Source organism: Cajanus cajan, chromosome 2 (genome assembly GCF_000230855.2).
Source record: "Cajanus cajan strain Asha chromosome 2, NIPB_CcT2T_4, whole genome shotgun sequence".
NCBI classification, from domain to species: domain Eukaryota; kingdom Viridiplantae; phylum Streptophyta; class Magnoliopsida; order Fabales; family Fabaceae; genus Cajanus; species Cajanus cajan.
The window spans coordinates 21,825,742-21,846,778 of NC_138518.1; the positions used below are offsets into that span (position 1 = coordinate 21,825,742).

At 32.9% G+C, this 21,037-nt stretch overlaps 1 protein-coding gene across 5 annotated transcripts; it reads left to right on the top strand.

The window, feature by feature from the left end:
* The first annotated feature begins 3,471 nt into the window (after nt 1–3,471).
* On the top strand, nt 3,472–20,108 carry LOC109806735 (glutamate receptor 2.8). Of its 5 annotated transcripts, none has more exons than XM_029273012.2 (5): nt 3,472–3,943; nt 4,454–5,661; nt 5,774–6,086; nt 6,232–6,641; nt 14,965–15,958. In XM_029273012.2, exons 1-5 carry the CDS (start codon nt 3,655–3,657, stop codon nt 15,040–15,042), a joined length of 2,298 nt encoding a protein of 765 aa, XP_029128845.2. In that variant the 5' UTR covers nt 3,472–3,654; the 3' UTR covers nt 15,043–15,958. The 5 variants fall into 5 exon arrangements, with proteins under 5 accessions (XP_029128845.2, XP_029128846.2, XP_029128847.2 ...); XM_029273013.2 differs by lacking the exon at nt 14,965–15,958 and adding an exon at nt 19,266–20,108 and having other exon boundaries at nt 3,473–3,943; XM_029273014.2 differs by having other exon boundaries at nt 3,473–3,943; nt 14,944–15,958.
* Nucleotides 20,109–21,037: the final 929 nt, after the last annotated feature.

The window sequence follows — 21,037 nt, forward strand, 5'->3', positions numbered from 1 at the left end:
ACTTACAACATTTAATAATATGTTGCTAAAGCAATTTAGTAACATTTATACACAATTTGGTAACATTTTTCAAATGTTACTAAATGCTCTTTGTGTTGTAGTGGTCATGCAGAAGTATTGATTCACGAAGTCTGTCATAGTGCTCTTCCTCAACATAAATTTCATTTAGAGCTTCATTGACAGCAGACACATTATCATTGCTTTGAATAGAAATCATGTATGGCTTAACTAATCTTAGTTGGTCAGACTAAAAATAAAATTTTCCATGAGAGTTTTAAAACACCATATGATACAAGGATCACAAAAATCAAACACAACCTCGAAAAACAAGGTTACATTTTGAACATAACCTTCAATATAGTGAAGCATGTTGTTTGTATTAAAGATAATGAGTGAGATGCAAACGGTTAAATCATGCCTAAATATAACTTTTAATAATGATAAACTCTTAGTTTCAAATTTCAGTAGAGAAAAGATCTCATGTGTGTGCTAATAATTTTGTTTAAGTGTTTGAGAGATATTTATATCTAATTAGAAGGTTGTTTGAGCTTCACTACTAGAATTTCTCTTATTACATGCGATTTTTTCTGCGAATTTTTCATAAAAATTTGCAGGAAACGTTGTTCCTGCAAATTTTTCTGCGAAATTTTATCTACAGGTAATACATTCGTAGATAATATATTTTTGCGAATTTTAAGATTTGCAGGAAATTTTCCTGCGAAATTTCTTGCAAAAAAAAATCGCAAGAAAGTTTTCTGCAAAAAAAAATTTGCAGGAAAGTTTCCTGCAAAAAAAATTTCGCAGAAAAATTTTCTGCGAATTTTTTCGCAAGAATATTTTTTACAAAAAAAAATTAAATAAATTACTATAAATTGTATCAATAATTTTTCAACTTTCAAATACTCACAATGAATTCATCCGAAGCATTTGTTCCCATGTCTCCAACATGTGATACATAATCTTTTAAATTCTAAGATTGTAGATTATAAGCCTAACACTCAACCATACAAATCAACTTGTATGGTAAGTGTTGTCCCAACTTATATACTCTATAATTACTTTATTTTCAATGATGCAGGACTTGAAGTTTTTTAAAATATTAAACTTATAAATTTAAATATATATTTTTTATTTTTCTTGCAGATTAAAATTTGCAGAAAAATCCGCAAGAAAAGTTACCTGCAAAATTTTTCTACCATTTAGGAAACATTACTTGCGAATTTATTTTTGCAAGAAAATCTGCAAGAAACAAAATAAAATTCTTACAAAATTTTCTGCAAATTTTTATCATGGAAAAAAATTTCTATGATTATTAAAATTGTAGCAAAATTTGTAAGAAATATTTGTAAATTATTTTTCGCAAAAAATTTCTGCGAATATTTTTTTGCAAGAAAATTCGTAAAAAGTTTTTGCGAATAATTTTTTGCAGGAAAATTCGCAAGAAAATGATATTTTTCTAGTAGTGCTTCGATAATGTAGACGATTCACAAGATATCTTTACATATGAATCAATTTGGTTGGACTACCAGTTAGTACTAAAGTCTTGTCTATCCCAAGTAAGAAGATGAGCATCCTGTGTCTCTATTAAAAAAGATTCAAGTTAAACATTGATTCTCAAGAGAAATGTCTTGAAGACATGGCTCAAAAGACCAACAATTTGAGTTATCTATCAAAAGACTTTAGTTAAAACATAACTTTTTAGAAGACTTGTACTAAAGACTATGTTCAGAAGGCTTGAAGATAAGACCTGCTCAAAAGGTATCTAATTTGAAGAAAAAGCTAATAGTATTAGAAAAAGAAAAGTACAATGTTGTCATCTATGCTTAAAGATAAGCAAGCCTTAATAAATATATTTTCAAAGGCTATAAAGGGAAGAAAATGGACATATTTTGAAGAAAGCAAGATCAAAGAGAGAAATCAAATACACAAGATAACAAATTGTAATCCTTACTTCATTATTTGATTCATTCAAAAAATTTCCACTTCAATATTATTATATCAGACTTGTAATAAGAAAAGAAGTGTGAAACCTTCCTTAATTAGTGGAAGACTGGAAGCTCCACCATAGGAGAGCTGATTGTAACTCTTGTAGTTTGAATTAGCACTAAACTGATTTCTATAAATATTATTCCTACTTGGATATGAGTGTGTACAGGTGTAGGAAAATAGAAAGGAACCACAACTGGTGTTGTGTAATCTCATAAAAAGAGGTTGTGGGATAATTTTTCAATAGGTGGTTAAGTGAGAAAATCTCAGCAGGTGAATGAGTGTTTACTACTAATAGTAGGTGATTGTGTAACAATATCTTTGTATCAGAATGAGGTTGACTTTCTTGAACAATAGTTGGCTGTGATAGTGAATATCTCACAAGTTTATGTGAGGATTGGATGTAGCCCAATTAGGGTGAACTAATATAAAATCTATGTACAATCTCTCTTTCTTTATCTCTTTACTTATTTATTTACCTTATTGCATCTAGTATTGTATTTTTGCATAATTTGTTCTGCAAACAAGTAAGCTCAAAAACTATTTTCAAATAAATATTTTAAGTTTCGATACCTAGAAGACCTACCTTTTAAAGAACAAATTTTATAATGAATTGATTTTTAAAAGAACAAAACAATTCAACTTTGCTTCTTGTACTCTTCTAGCATTCACACTTCAATTAGTTTCAGAGCTTGGCTTTTAGAGTTAAGCACACTTAATAGTGTAGGAAAAAAGATTTTGAAGAAGTGATAGTTGCGCAACTTCCTATTATGTTCATTCTAGAAAGAGTTTCAACTTCCTGTTATCCACACTTTTTATTTTTTAATTTCCTTTTTATCAAATTGTTTTGTCTATCATATATATATATATATAGAAGAAGGGTCCACGTATTCCAGGAGTAAGTTTGCATAACTCATGTTCTACATTAAATTTGAATAATCCAACTATTAAATTAAAATTATTAATGTATAGATTAAGTCTGTAATTTTTTTTAAAAAAATTAAAAACTATTTAATTCTTCATTTCATTAATTTAAATTGAAAGATAATCATAAAAATATTTTATACATTAATTTGAATAAATGAAAAAAGTATTATATAATTTACAAATTTTTTAAAAATTTGCAAACTTGATCTATATATTAAAATTTTTTAATTCAACGATTATATCATTAAAATTTGATGTAAAACATAAATTATTAAGTATTATAAATGTAGGTAGACTTAATCTTAAAATATGTGGATCTCTCCTCATAAATAAATAAATAAATAAATATATATATATATATATATATATATATATATATTCTTTATCTTTGATTTGGTGTCAAGTAGGGTGTTAAAATACATTCTCCATAATGGAAATGACAACCCGTGGAATAATTTTGTACCACTCATATCCCATCAAGTCATCAGCTACGAAGAATATATATAGTACCGTTTATTGACCGAAGCATGGTCATCTTAATTGACCAAGTCATCCTAATGTCGATTAACACATTCGGTAAATTTTCTAGTCTATTTCCACTACATAAAATTCTAAGGAATCTAAGTTGCAGAATTCTCGTCTAATCATCGGTTGACTACGAGATCTTTTCGAGAGAAAATAGTGCATATCTCTGGCAGAATATAGGACTCTAAGCTACAAAAAACTAAAGCATCACAATGCATGTGTGTGAATATGCTAAGCCTCCAGAAACACTCTCTTCACTCATTTCCCTCGCTACCCTTCTGCCTCGTAGTATGCCTCTGGCCACTACACCTGATGGCAACAGCTAGGGAGGTTTTGATACCAATAGGGGTAGTTCTTGATTTGAACTCTCCAATTGGAAGCATGGCTAATAGCTGCATATGGATCGCATATCATGATTTCTATGAGCAGCATCCTGGCTTTCGAACCAGACTTGATCTTCGAACAAGAGACTCTGACCGTGATACAGTCACAGCAGCATATGCAGGTTATTAATTTCATCATTTTCTTTGCACCTCTCAATTCCCCGTCTTTGTATTAGAATGTTTTAGATAAATTTCTCAAAGAATACTTATAAATTTAAAATAATTTTGCTTTCCGTGTAGAAAGCTCACATTGTTTTGTAGTCAAAAGGTTATTTATAATAATCCATCTAAACATCTTTACAATAACAAAATTGTGACGCAGGCGTCAAAGTATATAATATTCTAGATAGAGTATCCTATAAACACTACTTGAACCCCACCTGAAGACCGATATATAGCGTGATTATTTTACCATTTGAATATCATTCAAAGAATTTTTTACACTTTTCAAAGCAGAAAAGTAGAAGTAAGGAAAGGGATGAATTACCATTCAGTTTCATTTAACATGAAAACAAACACGTTAATAATGGTTGAAATATAAACTATAAAGTTTATCTAAGCATCTGCTTAATTTAATTCCCAATTTACATGATTATTCATGGTGGATTTGCTGCTATATTTTGTGTCTGTAGCCTCTGATTTAATAAGCAAGGAAAAGGTAAAGGCAATTATTGGACCTCAAACATCTGAACAAGCAAGGTTTGTGATAAATCTTGGGCGCGAACATAACATCCCCATTATCTCATTCTCCGCCACGAGTCCATCTCTCTCCGCAACCCGCACTCGCATGTTCATACGCACAGCACCAAACGATTCCTCTCAGGTGAAAGCCATAGCAGCCATTGCGGAATCATATGGCTGGCGCGAACTCATCATCGTATACGAAAACACCGAATACGGAAACGGCCTCGTCCCACATCTCGTTGATGCCTTGGAGGCAGTTGACACAAAAGTGCCTTTCAGAAGCGTCATCGACCCCAACTCCGACGAGTCCCACATCGTGGAGGAGCTCGAAAGGCTCAAGCAAAAGTCAATAAGAGTGTTTCTCGTTCACATGAGGGGTGAACACGGGTCGAGACTCTTTTCGGCGGCGGAGAAAGTTGGTATGATGAGCGAAGGGTACGGTTGGGTCGTGACACAAGGCTTGTCCTCGCAGTTAGATCCTTCGGGTTCGGAGAGAGTGGAGAACATGCAAGGTGTCTTGGGAGTAAGGCCGAAAGTGAGAAAAAGTGAAAAACTCGAGGACTTTAAGAAGAGATGGAAAGCTTTGTCGGTTAAGGGACATGAAGAGATCAATATCAATAGCATGACATTGTTCGGGTTGTGGGCTTATGATACGATGTGGGCCTTAGCCATGGCTGCGGAAAATGCAAGCGGTTGTGGGTCCCTTGTGAGCGCAATCATGGCTACGAAATTCGAGGGCGTTTCTGGTGATTTTGATTTGAAGGGAGGGGAGTTAGAGGCTTCGGTGGTTGAAGTGTTCAATGTGGTGGGACATAAAGAGAGGGTGATTGGGTATTGGAGCAATGAAAGAGGACTATTCCGTGAGGACCCACCAAATGTTACGCAAGGGAAACAGATACTGAAGCAACCGGTTTGGCCCGGTTACACCACGGATGAGCCACCCATGTTGAGATTTGGGGTACCGGTCAGAAAGGGCTTCACTGAGTTTGTGAAAGTCGAAAGGGTCTTTCCCTCTAACGCCACCAAGATTTCTGGGTTCGTTGTTGATGTGTTTTTAGAGGCTGTTAAGGCTTTGCCTTTCCCCATTTCGTACGAATTCATCCCCTTGGATAACTATGAAGCACTTGGTGGGTCTCATGGAGACAAAAATTCCAGGGTAAGTTTTGCTTGCAATTGTTCTTTACTCTCTATTTTACTTTCTTTCCTATATGTTTAATTTTGGAGGACACAAATTATACCTTAACTAACATGTAATTTAATTCTTGTAGGAGTTCGATGCCGGAGTTGGAGACGTATCAATAGTTTATTATAGGACAAATTATTTCGATTTCACGTTGCCTTATTTAGAATCAGGGGTCTCAATGGTGGTTTCAATGAAACATGACCAGAGACGAAACATGTGGATATTCTTGAAGCCTCTAAGTTGGGGTCTTTGGTTGACTACTGGTGCCGCCTTAGTCCTCACTGGTTTCGTTGTGTGGTTTCTAGAGCACCGCTCAAACGCAGCCTTTAGTGGGACCCCAGACCAACAACTTGGCGTTGTTTTTTGGTTTTCCTTCTCAACACTTGTCTTTGCTCATCGTGCGTAAATCCTCTTACCCACCAACTCCTTCATTTTTATGACCATGATTACTTTGTTGCCCTTTAGTTTCAAAGGGTTTTGGTACCCTTTCTTAATTTAGAGATTGTATCTAGTTTGATTTATTTATTATGTTTGACTATGCAGGGGAAAGATTAGTGAGTAACTGGTCGAGATTTGTGCTTATTGTATGGGTATTTGTAGTGCTCATCATCACCCAGAGTTACACTGCCAGTTTAGCCTCTATGCTAACAATAGAAAGCCTCCGACCAGAATTCATTGACATTAAAGAGATAAAAAGGAATAATTACTTTGTGGGGTATCAGAACCAATCCTTTGTGAAAACCATTTTAATAAACCAATTAGGATTCAGTGAGTCCCGACTGAAGGCTTATAATACTCCTGAAGAGTATCATGAAGCACTTTCAAAAGGGACCAACAATGGCGGGGTAGCGGCTATATTTGATGAAACTCCCTACATCAACGTTTTTCTCTCAAAATATGACGTTGGATATGCTGTGGTGGGACCGATTTATAAAACAAACGGATTTGCCTTTGTGAGTCTCTTTCTCTCGCTCTGCATTATAATTCAGATACTTTCTTCTTACAGCATTTCTTTATAATTGTTGGCACTTAGAAAATTATTGACGGTCGATTAGTTGACACTAGCAAGAACATTCTACATCTATTGTAGGACTGACATAGATTTTGCAGAAATAGAATAAAAATAACTTTCTACATCGGTTAAAATTAACCAATGTAGAAGTGTGCTCCTTCGTACTCCCCCAACCCCTTCCATGTCACTGGCCCCATTCTAACTCCCTCCTCCACGAGAAGGCCTTTGTCGCGCCCACATGTAACTTGTGTTGAAACAGAGACTTGGTGAAGTTAGGGGGGAGTTGAGCGTAATCAAAATTTAAGTGTTTATTTTTACATGGATTATATGTATCACCAGTGTAAAATTTTACATTGTTCATTTCGTAACTGATATAAAGATTTCAAAAAAATTGCAAAATTTTCACTATCTTTCTTAACATTGATTGTGTAAGAATCAATGCAAAATGATGTTGTAAAATGAATTTTTTCTACAATTAGATCATTTTCTACAAGATTAGCTACGAAAACACCATGTGTTGAAGTTTCATATTTGTACCATCTCGGATATAATCCGAGATGGTCATGCCTAGAGGGTGACAGTCGAGGGGGTATAGTAGAGTACACTGGATGTTGAGGTGAGTAGGAGAAAATCGACACAAGATGGCCGATTACCTAAGTGGGCATGTCTCTCATATGTTGAACAACCTGATCTCTAAGCAAAGTCGAAAAAAATATGATTGTGATTTATACGTGGAATAAAATCTTATCTTTATCATCCAAAATCTCACAAACAGATAACTATATTGTCAAATCCCAAAAATCTCGGGACCCATGAGCCCATTATAATGAATCATAAAAATCCTAATCCTAGGATAGAGATAAACAGATTACACTCTTGAATGCTTTTGTTTTGGTGACTCACCTAAAATAAACCCTAGATGTCCCCATATCGAAACAATATTGTTTCTCAATATAGAAGAATCAATTATTGAAACTTTGATTTAGCATCAACTAGTGTGAAACTCAATTACTTATGGATTTTAGATAAAAATAAATTTAGTTGAATAAAGATAAATCTTATTCAACAAGGTTAAAGGAATATCACTAAAATGTTTATAATATTTTTAAATATTAGATATTTGATGTGGTATTTAAATTTGATAAAAGAGTATGTTCCTTAAAAATAGAAAGTGATTACCAATTTTGTTTTACTTTCAAAATTTGAAATGCATATCTACAAGCCTTTGAAAGATGGAACTCGTACCAAGATTTTAGGACCAATTACAAGCAAGTACCAAAGAACAACAATATACAATATTGGGCGTCTAGAAACAAAGAAAAACAAAGAAATAAATATACAATATTGGGCGTCTAGAAACAAAGAAAAACAAAGAAATAAAACAATAAAGGACATTATTGTCCAAAATAAGCAATATAAAAGGAAGAAATAAGATAGATCATCAAATAAAGAAATTGTTCTTGGAGAAAGGAATTTGAGGTTTCGTCCACTTCACCCAATAGAGGAAGAATTATATCCCTCTATTGATGAACTTCAATATGTAGTAAATATCAAGCTATATCCATGTTGAACAAACAACTACTTATTCCTCCTTTACAGCATGTTGGAGAGGCTACGGAAATTCTTCTTGACAAGGTAACTTTAGGGCTACCCATACTTGACCTAAATAAGCACAAATTTGAGAAAGTTATCCACTCCATCCAAGGTGGAACTTCAAAAGTTCCATTAGATGTTCTAGCAAGCATACATGAAAAGAAGACTAAGTCAAGACTTAGCTGAAGTTAATTGTGGATTTAGGTATTGAACAACACCTGGTGGTTTCTTACATCTAAATAGTTTGTGAACCACATTTTTGGAAATATTTCTCACAATGTTAGGTCCCAAATCTCATCGAGAAGGGGGGTTGAGCGGGTAGAATTTCATATTTCATTTATTTAAGGATTTGACATTCTAACTTGATATGCCCTATTTTCTTGCACTCGTAGCATACGAATTCAAAATTTTATTCTTTAATAAGTGTTTTCTTTCCTTTTGATCCTTTGGAAGTTGTCTTCCTTTGTCATTTATTTCTTGCATCATTTTTTTATTCATTTAGAAATAAGATGAATATGATGTTTAGTCGTTGATTTTTTATTTTTATTTTTTGTTTATTCATTTTTCTCATTATTTTTACTTTGCTTTTGTCACTTTAAAAGAAGAAAATTTCTTGACTTTAACACAATAGACTTTTCACCTTTGCAATTGTTGGTATTTTGAGTGATAAACTTGCTTTTCTTATTTTCATTTACTTGATTTAGATAATGTTCATCACAAATTCTTAAAGAAAAAAGAAGTTCATTAATCTTTAAATTGCTTAAGTTTATCAATTTTTGTATTATCTCATGTTTACTAACCTTCACATTTACCCCAATTGGTATCAAAACTTATTCTTCTTATTTAATCAACACATTTAACAATGCATGAGAAAAAGATTTAGAAAGAAATGCTTCCCAATCAAGGTTATAGAATGTTAATTCCAAAATGACTCTTAACAAAGAAACCATCTACACTTGATGGTACAAATAATAATAATAATAATAATAATAATAATAATAATAATAATAATTATTATTATTATTATTATTATTATTATTATTATGTTGTTGTTATATTATTTAAAAGCATGTAATGTATAATGATGGATTAATTTAAGTATTCATATATTTTTTTTATTCTTTTCAAAATCAAAAATCTATAAAGAGAAATAAATTAGATTAAAATCAATTGGATTTGATTATAGAATTAAACTAATTAAATAGTTAAAATAAAATAAATCAAAATGATTAGATCAAATGAATTTTTTTCCTCAGAATTAATCTAATCCATATGTACCATTGTTGGAGATCTATCATTCATATGATTATTTACATAATTACTTTTACCATGTATATGAGAGACTACAATCAATATAATGTTACAACTAATTAGTATCAATTAAGGTATTGTTTGATTCAATCAACTTAAATTACAATTATTTTAAATATTGATATATCATTATAATTTTCATTTTTCACCCAATAATACACCTTACAGTATGATGAAAACGTGTCAAATGAGTTTTTTTTTTTTGAGGGGAACGTGTCAAATGAGTTAAGATAATCAACTTTTAAATTTTTTCAAATGACAATCTTTTTCTCTAATGACTATATAGCTCCCTTATTATGAATATGATTAATCTTTGTTTTTTTAACATAATAGTAAAATTAAAATATATTATTTTTTGTTTCTATTCTATAACTCTTGGCATTTAAAACCAATCTCATTTTACATTTATATATCATTACTTGTCTCACTTTTTGATATCTTAAATATAATATTAAAATAGGAATATGTATTCAAATTTCAATTGTCACGTGAGATTATTTATTTTAAAAAAGTGTTACACTCTTTTATTTTTCAGGCATTTCATCGAAAATCACCTCTCGTGTCATATTTTTCGAGGGCTATCCTAAATATCATAGAAGATAGAGACAAGTTTGAAGGAATTAAGAATAAGTATTTCTTAACAAGAATTGTCCCCAAAGATCAAAGTGCCTCAACTGCAGACAGTCCAAGTCTTACGGTTAAGAGCTTTGCTGGTCTTTTCATTGTCACGATCATTACCTCATTTCTATCATTCTTATTTTATGTGTTTAGTTTTTTATACTCTCAACGATCTACTCTGAGAAGCATTAATTATGAACAAACATCATTTTGGTCATTGGTGGTTCACATTGTAAAGCATTTTGATCGAAAACATAATTCTTTTCATCCTACAATGGATAGAAGTCAATCTAGAGTACAACCAACAAGAAGTCTAGAGACCACTTATCATTCTAATGTTGTTACTTTAAATGAAGACACTTATTCAATGTAGAAAATGACTTGATCATATATTTATTGTAAATTGAAATATTGAAAACTATGTTCAGATGTTTATTGATTTTGTCTGTTCTTACATATCTATCATTTTCTTTTAGTAATATCAAAGTAAAACACAACATTCTTTTTTCTATAATATATACATTAGTGGTCAAATACTTATGTCTTGGATATGAAATTTGAAGATGAAATAAACACACAAAAGGGGGTGAAGTTGGTTGAATGAGTGTGTGTAGGTTTTTAAAACATTCCATAGATGAAAAATTATAAGTTCTTATAACCTTTCATCTTATAAACATGAGTGATGACATCCTGCCTAGAAGCCAAGTCCTAAAGGAACCAAAAGGAGTGGGCTAAGCTTGAAGGAAGAAGGCCTAAGAACTTATTAAGCTTTAGGCTATCTTAGTAGTTTACTTTCTCTTCTTTGTGTATATTTTTTGTAACGACCCGCAATGGCCGTCACACTACGGAACAACATTACACACTACTGGAATACATACTAAAATAATATAATAAAAATAATTACAATACAAGTTGCTAATTAAGCAATCAACAACAACCAACTATATACAACAAAATATGCTACTATAAGGTAGCCTACAAAACAAAATCCAACTCCAGGCACCTCCTATGGCCTTTAGCAGCTATCTCCCAGCCTATTCCTGCCTTGCTCCCATACATCGTATGATCATCGCAGTCCAAACTACATGGAAACATGCAAGGGTAAGCTAGAGACAATAAACAACTTATAATAATTAAATATGTAACACACCAACTATATAATCATCTTCACATCCAACATAGAAGACAACAACACATATATTATACATCTTAACATCATTTCAACTTGATTCAACATATCAACACTGTAGCAACACTTCAACGCAACTACTATACAAACCATTGGAATAGTTACCATATTCATCATAACAATAACCAACACATGTATTGCAACCTCTCAACAACACATGTTTAAAAGCAACTTACAACACAGGTAATCTAGCAATGCTAGCATCATCATCAACTTGTATACAAATAAGCAACTTACAACATAACAACACTATCATCATCCTTAACAGGGTCAACATACAACACAATCATAGCTTAACAACATAACAACATATATATAACTCATATCAACATCAATTAAACACATCAACAGCTTATGCATCGTCACGCATTTCAACCTGGAGATCTCCTACAACATGGGTGAGCAAATAACCTTTTTGGGTTTGCTAGGTAAATAACAAATTTGGATACCAATCCACAACACGCTAATGATTTCTCAGACTTTTCCACTTAAACAAGGAAGTATAGTACTATGTCAGGATAGAACAGCTAGGTTTAGGCCTACCACGGCATTAGCTAGCTCAACTAAGTCATCTATGGGATTAGCCTACCGACAATCCTCCAAATACTACAACCCTCTGATACTCGATTAGGAATTAAGTTCTCAACTTCGTACTTTAATCAAATTGGCCGCTTGTAATCGGTATAGCTCGACTTGGCCCCTATACTATGGTTGCTTTGTACACGTGTGCCTCGACCTTGCCCACACACGGGACCAACTAAGTCCTAGAGGAGAACAACACAACGTCCACTCCAAGGGACAACTTCCCAAGGAAGGTTTTCAACAAATTAGGCTCTCTTAGCACCACAACTTTCTCAATCCACACAATGGGATGAACAACTTCGAAAACATCTCCCCTAGTCCTAGTGATCAACAACTCATCATCACAGCTTAATCAGCTTACAACTCAACAGCACAATTGAACTCAACAACTTAAACAGTATGATCAACTCAACAACATAGCTTAGTTCAACAACTTAAATAACATAATCAACTTAACAACACAGCTTAGTTCAACAACTTAAACAACATAATCAACTCAACAGTTCAACTCAGCTCAACAACTTAAACAACATGATTAACTCAACAACACAACTCAGTTCAACAACTTAAACAACATAATTAAATCAACAACACAACTTAGTTCAACAACTTAAACAACATGATTAACTCAACAACATAGCTTAGTTCAACAACTTAAACAACATAATCAACTCAACAACACAGCTTAGCTCAACAACTTAAACAACATAGCTTAACGGCTCAACTCCTAATCTACAACTCAATCATCATAAAATAATATCTTTCAACACATAGTACAACATACAACTTTATAACAATATACAACTTTCCTCTAACAACTTAGGAACACAGTCTACTAATAACTTCTATATAAATCTCAACACCTCTACACACTTCACATCATGCTTCTCACAATATTATCATCATGCACTTCACAACTTTCAACTATATCATCTCATCATATTTCACAACATAATTAGCCAACTCATAACATAAAACAACTTTAATCACTTAACTTCAACATGCTTCAACAATATCATCAATTCAACATATAATAGATCAATAACTTCACAACATACAACATATTCAAATGAATTAACCTACACACCCAAGAAAACCTTCAACTTATCCAAATCACTCCTTGTGAAATGACAACCTTTACATAAAATAACATATCGTGAGTTATACTACTCTTATCATGCTCATACTTATCTCATATGAAAGATAAGAAGATTTACTACAACTTCATGAAGACACCAAGTTCTAATTCCTTCATCTACCTTGTTAAAAATTCTAAAAACCGCAACAGCTATAACCAATGCTGGCAGCTTGACCCCTCTTCACTAAAAGAGTCATATCTGGAGTTCTAGACCTCCTTTTTGGGTGATTCCAACGCCATTGGAAAGTTAACATCCAAGGCTACAACATTCATGAAGACTTAAAGACCAACATACTCACGCCCGACACATTAGTATCACGTCCGGCGCAAACTCAAATAGAGACTCACAAGAATCTCCACGCTCGGCGTGACTAGCCTCACGCCCGACGTGATTTAACACTGGTGGCCCCGGATGAATGCATGCCTGACGCCAAGAACTGAGTCTGGCGCATATTCAACCAGAAACCTCCAAAAACCTCGAAAATCCCTTCAAAACCTGAAAATCAACAACTTCAACCACATGCAATCCATGAAATGCAACATATAGACTCCCTACAACTCAAAAATGAGTTCAGATTCAACATGCAACAAATCAATGCATCAAAATTGACAAAAACCCCATTTTCCCCAAAAACCCCAAAAATGAGGAAATCACCCGATTCAACCACTTCTTGAATTCCATACATCAATGGAGTTCCTAAACTCCCATGCAACCAAACAACATACATTCTAGCTTCCCTTACTTGAAGATTGACTCCGAACAACCAAGAATTTGGGAAGAAGAAAACTTTCCTTTGAGCTTGACTCTCGAACTTCAATCCTTCAAAATCAAGCTTCCTAGCCTGAATTCCAAGAGAAAACAGAAGAAGTTAGTGATCTAAGGAAGAAGAAGAATCAACCAGAGAAATTTGAGAGAGAAAAGACCTCACAGACCCAAAGTCCTTCTCTATAAAACTTCTCTCTAGTTTCTTTGAGAATGAACTTTTGAAGTTTCCTTCTCAGAGAAACTCTTATATACTCTTCTCTCTCTAGAGTCAACTAAACTCAAAAATCTCCTCACTACGTTACATTTTTCTTGTAAATATTTCTTTTATTTTGACCTTGTATTTTGGGTCAAATAGTATATGATTTTTGTCCTTGTATTGATATTATTTTGAGCGTGTAATTAGTAGTTTAGAGGAAATGTAACTAGCTAAAATCATGTGGGACTTATTAGAATTGGATGGACCAAGATCTTATTTGGGTCTTGGCTTGGATGTCCACTTGCACAAGAAAGTGGTTTAGATGTTCAAACCTTGCTAGACAAGCCATCCAAGTGGTTAATTTTGTTACATTGCTTTTGATAGTGATCTTTTAACAACTTGTTTTAGTAATCATTAGTTTGTTAGGTGTAATGATTATGTTAGGTAGTTGGAGTTAACTTAAGCTAACCTAGGTTATTTTTAAAATAGGATTAGATTAGTTTTCTCTATAAGCTTCTAGACATATAACTAGAGTTATTTAACTTAAGTATAAGATAACTAACCTTTGTTACATTTAACCAAGGTTAGTCTAGCTTGCACCATAAGCCAACCAAACTTTATATATAGTTTATCCTTGCATATGACTTATCACTTTTGGATATATATGAGAATAAACCTTTGAGTTTCTCTTTTAAAAATCTTAGTTCTCTTCCTTGGAGAAATCTCTCCTTAAGATTTTTATCAAGGAATTCCTACTTGTAACAAGATCAACACTTCTTGCTTATCTTTCTCGCTAGAAAGTGGCACATCCTTTTCTAACCTTTTCCACCGTTTTTGGTTTTTTCTAAAGCTTGTTCTTCCATGATACAAGACTAGGCACAACAAGGAGACTAGTGGAGGGAATCACCAATCGTCTCTCAAATGGTTTTCATCATATTTGGTACCATGAGCTTTGGTTCTTCCATGGAGGTGTTCTCTAAATTTTTCATGTCTTTTGTTATCTTCTTATATGTCTAGTAGTGATTGTTGCTTAGATATAAATTTTTGTGTTAAGTCAGACGAAGTGCATTCGCAATTCCCACCGAGGTTTTGAATATGACAAATATAATACATATTGTTATTACTAACATGTGCATTAGTGTTTCAGTCGAATAACGAAAAGTCCAAACAGTGAAATATGTTCAAGCATAATCTGACTAGACAAAATATCAGACGATAGAAAGGCCAGCATCAAGGCTAAGGCTGATTCAGACTCAAATTAGATACAAAGTCTATCAAATAGAAGCCTGAGGCATCAGACGCAAATTGGTCAATATACTGACATTAATGGCCAAGGCATCAACATGAAGTGACCATTAGGAAGAATCAATATAAAAGACGAAGTTATCACTTCCACACTCAGACGAAAAGAGGCGTCAAGATCAGATGTAGCATCTTGTAACCAGACAGTGTCGAGAATGCTGAAGCACGTCTAAAGTCCACTAATCACATTGAAAGGAATTCTACCAGAAACACAAGAGGACATAATCGGAAAAAAATTTGTCCAAAGCATGCATCCACAAGTCAAAGCTGAGTGTGTTAGAGAAAAGACACCTACTTTTCAGAAAAAGACAGCACCGCAACAGCTAAATTGATGGGAAAAGTACAAATATACCTAGATCATGATTGAAGTCAGATATCAAAGAAATCAACTACACAGAGAAGCTCCACAAATACAAGTAAACATTTAATGCAAGATTAAATGCATTAAATGAGAAGATTTGCATGAATATGAATGAAGCCTCCATTTGCAACGACACAAGCCTACGCTCTAACGGAAAAATTCAAAAGCAACGGGCAGATTTATCAAAAGGTGTATAAGTATCGAGGCAAAGAAGAAGAAGAGTGAGATATAGAGAAGTTGAGAAAAATGTACAATACGAAAAAGAAAATCAAGAGCATAAATTATCCTTTTCTTCTCAAAGAAATTCCTGTATATTTGTGTAAAAACAAAGATATATAGCTTATCTTTGTGAGTGTTGCCAATAGTTCATCCTCTCTACGAGATTAACCAAACACTCAGACACCTATCTCAGAAAAACTAAGGTTATGCACCTTAGTGAGTGTATAAACTTTCCAATCCTCTCTATGAGAGTAATACACACACTCAAAACCCACAACTACTGTAAAGCCTGAAGAGGCTGGTAGAAAGAATACTTATGAACTAGAAGTGGTTGAGAATACTAGCGTTGGTGAGTGAAGCTGACGGGCCAGAAGTGGTCGAGAGTACTTGTAGAACCAGAAGTGGTTAAGAATACTAGCGTCTAGTCGACGAGCCAAAAGTGGCTAAGAATACTTGTAATCCTCTGTGATTAGTGGAACCTTTCTGTGAAAGGAAACTGGACGTAGCTCAAATTAAGGGAACCAGTATAACTATCTGTGTATTTTCTTTACTTTTTAGCATCACATACTTTGCACCTGAGTTACTTCGTTTTTCAACAAAGCTTTGGACGAAAACTTATTTGATCGTGTTGAAACTATTCTTCCAGACGATAACATTTTCTAGACTAAAAACCAGTTTACTTCATCTTCTACGTTGAAAATTAGTTTTGTTAAAATAAAAGTCACTAGACGAAGATTGCTAATAGTACTCTTGCGAAAATGTTTTCAAAAATTCCTTCGAATTCGAAACACACACATTCAACCCCCCCTTCCGTGTCTATTTCTGCTAACCTCATTTTGCACATTATATGATAGATCTAATATGTCTTGAAATTTTTGGTTCAAAAGCATGTTAACCCAATCTATATGTTTTACCATAAGATTCTTGTTCTATAAGCTTTCCTTTATTTTTTTTATTGATGTCTATTATGTTGTTTGGAGCTTGAAAATAATTTGCATGGTATATGAAAGTGTATGAGTCATTTTTGGTTTGAAATATGCTTGTTGGAGAAAAAGATACACACTAGAAGGGGTTGAATAGTATTTATCAAAAACTCGAGCTTTTGCAGTGAGGTAGTGAAAAACGCAAACAAATGAAGTACTGGAAGGTGATCAAATGAGCTACTAAAACAAACAAAATGACACAAGTGTTTTATATTGGTTCGTCTCCAACCTAGAGACTAAGTCCAGTTCTAAATCTAACAAGATTGAGCTCCACTATCTTGTATAAGATACAAGTATTCTTTCACAAGCCACTTCTAGCTCAACACCAAGTATTATTTACAAGCCACTCCTGGCTAAACACCAAGTATTCTTTACAAGCCACTCTTGGCTAAATCCCAAGTATTCTTTACAAGAAACTCCTGGCTAAAACACGAGTATTCTTTAACACAAGCTTCTCTAGGCTCAACCCTTACAACTACAATTGATAAGAGTTACAAGAATAACTTCATCTCTTTTAGACGTGATGCTATACAAATTAAGTACATGTGGTCTACAAAGAACTTTATATAATTTCTGCTATAAAGATTCTTCTTTGTAGAGCTTCAGCTTCATATCTCTCATTACGTGAGTTTGCTCTTGATGTGTTGCTTTTTATTTTTAGCATTTTCCTTCTTGTCTTGTTTGCACACTCTTCTTACTTCATATTATGCCCATCCTTATTCATATTGTGCATTCTCTCTTGTTTATTGTTTGAAGGCATGTCCCTTAAATAGTAGCTTTAGAGAAGATGATCGTTACAACAATGTTTAAATTTCTTCATATGTTGCTTCTTTTGTCTTCTTTGCTAACCATAAGGATTACCGTTGATTAAATGTTGATCAGAGATGCATTTGCCCCTTATCTGATCTAGGCAGCTACTAATCATCATTTTCTTCCATTTTGAGTGTAGCAGGGAAGTGTTAATGTAGCGTAGTTCGGGCTGGTGTAGAGTAGTCTTTTTCAGTGTCTTGTCCATGATATATGAGATTTTCTCTTTTTATCTTGACACAATGATTTGACATTTCCTTGTGAAAACTCTTGTTATCTTCGAGGAAGCTTTCCATTCGATTTATTAAGGAATAAAATATTAATGCTTCTCAAGGAATAGTTTGACATGTTAACAAGAAATAAATATAGCATTAATGCAGATCATGCACTTCGTTTGGTGCACTTAGTCTTATAGACGAAATATGACATCTACCTTGTCGGAAATAGCTTTTTTTAAGAAAGACTTGTAGCTTCTTGTTTTTGTCATAGAAGGTGTTTTATAAAAGCTCTAAACTTTTTAGAAAATTGTTTGTTATCATAACAACCTCGAGGGATTCAAGATTATCTTTTGATTCTTAATACTTCCTTTTTGATCTTACAATGTTTTTGTCTTAAAAGTCTTGTTTAGTCCTTGCTTTGTCATTACTTCTTGTAGTCCTTTTAATTTTTGAATCTTGAAAGTATATGTGTTAATGTTACTAGCCGAATAGTATAATGTCCTTTTTCGTTATAATCTTTGAGTTCATATATGTTATTAGATCATTAACATGTTCCTTGTAGAGTCAGGTTTCCATTGTAAAGTAGTTTTGATTTTTTTCTTATTTCCTTGATTTCTTTTTATTCAAATTGATTGAAAACTTTGGTGAAACAATATAAACTCCTTGGGCATGTAACAAAATCACATATGAACTATCTCTTAGATGTTCAAAAATTTTTAAAATCAAAGGGCTAACTGAAAACAAGAGTAGTAATCAAACTTTTACCAATTTTGGAGTGTTTTTGAAATTTTTCTGCTTCTAAGTTTTTTGTGATTTTGTGTTCTTGTTTTGGAACATTTTGTGACATAGTGTAGTATGTAAAACAAAATCAAATATTCATGAAATAACTCTAAAAGAAAATAAAACAAAGGTGTACAAAATTATAGGAAAAAACTTACAAAAGAAAAAGAAATAGGAAAAAAAATGTGATAAAAAAATATGTGGAGTATTTTGTTAAAAGTATTACAAAAATATTAGTCACGTTTCATGTCATTTTGATTTGTATTTAATTTGGAAGTGGATTTGAGTCTTCATTGAATTGGTGGTCTTAATCTAAAACCTACATAGGATTAATCTTTTGTTGTCTTAACTTCCAAATTATGTCTTATTTTGTTGTTTGTCAAATTTCTTGATATTCTTTCTAATTTTGTCAACATTCATTTCACATGAGTTTAACTTATTTTTAATTGTGCATTTTTAGTTTGTTTTCACTACGTTTTGGTTTGCTTTTTCTTGTGTGAAGGTAAACAAAGCCCTTATATAAGGTAGTATCTTGTAATTTGAATGAAGGCCAAGGAGATTTGACTCCTTTAAAGTAGCTATCATTTGGGAGAATTTTTTTTAGGGAAACAGTTGAAGTGGAGAAAAAACAAACAAATACTAGAGATCTTTTACACTAATGATTTTGTTCATTATATAGGAAAATTTGAAGATTGAAGACTTATTTGCAAATTTTTATTTTTGGTTTTTATTTTTATTTGTGTAATTCTTTTGAATTGTAAGTTCTTTTGTTGTAAGAGGTTTTCAAGTGCCTACTCAAATCTTTCATTTATAAAAAAATTTAAGTACTTTTGTTTAGTACTAGTGCAAATGTGTTGGGAGACTCTTAAGTGTCTACCCAAACTTTGACATAGGAACATGACTAGGTACATGCTTTATTGCTTTCTTTTAATTCTTGTTAAACGTTAGAGTGTCTAAGAGTTTCCAAAGACTTCTTAAAACACATTAAGTTGCATTTTGTGTAGTATTAGGAAAATTCTTTTCAAAATACTTAAATCAACTTGCATCATGTCTAAGAACACTTTACACACTTTCCAATGTGATAATGACTATAGTTCAACTCTAAACCTTTTGAAACTTAAGCATGAACTAAAGATTTGGAAGAAAGAGGAAGAGAAAATAAATTAGAAAATAAAGCTTTGAAGGTTAAGCTTCTACAAGAGAATAAAGTATATAGAAAGAATACAATAACTTGTACTTAAAAAGAAAAACAAAATGATGGAGAAGGCATGGAGAAGTGATTGAAGGTTCTTCTCCTAGCTTCTTCCAAGTCCACACGAACTTCTTTGAGGCTCCAAAGTGATGGAGGACCATCCTTGGAACTTCATGTGGAACCTATCACTAGGTCCATGGCTAGGAGATTGGAAGAGGATAGGGGAGCTAACACCCCTAGAGACATGCTTCTCATGGCTAAAAAATATCAATCTTTCTCCTAAACCTTGTTAGCATAGAATTTATTTTTATGACTATTTTACCCTTGTCTTTAATTTCCCATTTTTACCCTTGTATTTTAGGTAACTTAGACATAGGATTTATTTTACTTGTATTATCCATTGATAGAAAAGAATGGCACAATCCAAGAGGGGGGTGAATTGGATTCTATGTCCCTTTAAAAATTTTCAGAGTATTTAGGATCTTTATTTCACTTAAACTTTTCTAAGACTGAATTTTCAAATGAAGCTTCTTTAAAGACTTGTTATGGAAGAATGAATTCTATATGCTTTCTTGATTACAAAATAATGAGTTTCAAATATAATGCTCTAATTCAGATTAAACCATCAATATTCACACACACATGTTAATCAAGAATTATCTTCTTTAATGTTCAACCAAGATATTACACAAAGTAAAAGATAAAGGTAGAAGAAGATTGCACAAGTCTTTTATACTGGTTCAGCCATTCCACATGTGACCTACATTCAGTCCTCAATCAGCACCTGATCAAGATTTGTTCCACTATCTCAATGAAGAAGGTTTACAAGCACACCACACATGCATATACTTCAACACTAAAGATAACCACTTTCTCGACCCCAAGAAAGCACCTCTTGTAGAAACCCACTACAAGAAACCTTACCACTTGAGAAACCCTTCTCAAGATTTTACAAGTATTCACACAGAATAAAGGAACGAATTCACCTGGAATTCAGAAGCAAATCTTAATCTTCCCCTTTCAAGAATGTTATGATGATGATGATCCTCTTTCAAAGTTTTTCACAAACGTTTTTCTTCTTG

What these genes read in the sequence shown, in the direction of transcription:
- LOC109806735 (XM_029273011.2), top strand. Translation starts at nt 3,655, where the DNA reads ATGTGTGTGAATATGCTAAGCCTCCAGAAACACTCTCTTCACTCATTT. An exon ending in ATGGAGACAAAAATTCCAGG is followed by an intron (nt 5,662 to 5,773) that starts GTAAGTTTTGCT and finishes TAATTCTTGTAG; the next exon opens with GAGTTCGATGCCGGAGTTGG. An exon ending in AAACAAACGGATTTGCCTTT is followed by an intron (nt 6,642 to 10,139) that starts GTGAGTCTCTTT and finishes TTTATTTTTCAG; the next exon opens with GCATTTCATCGAAAATCACC.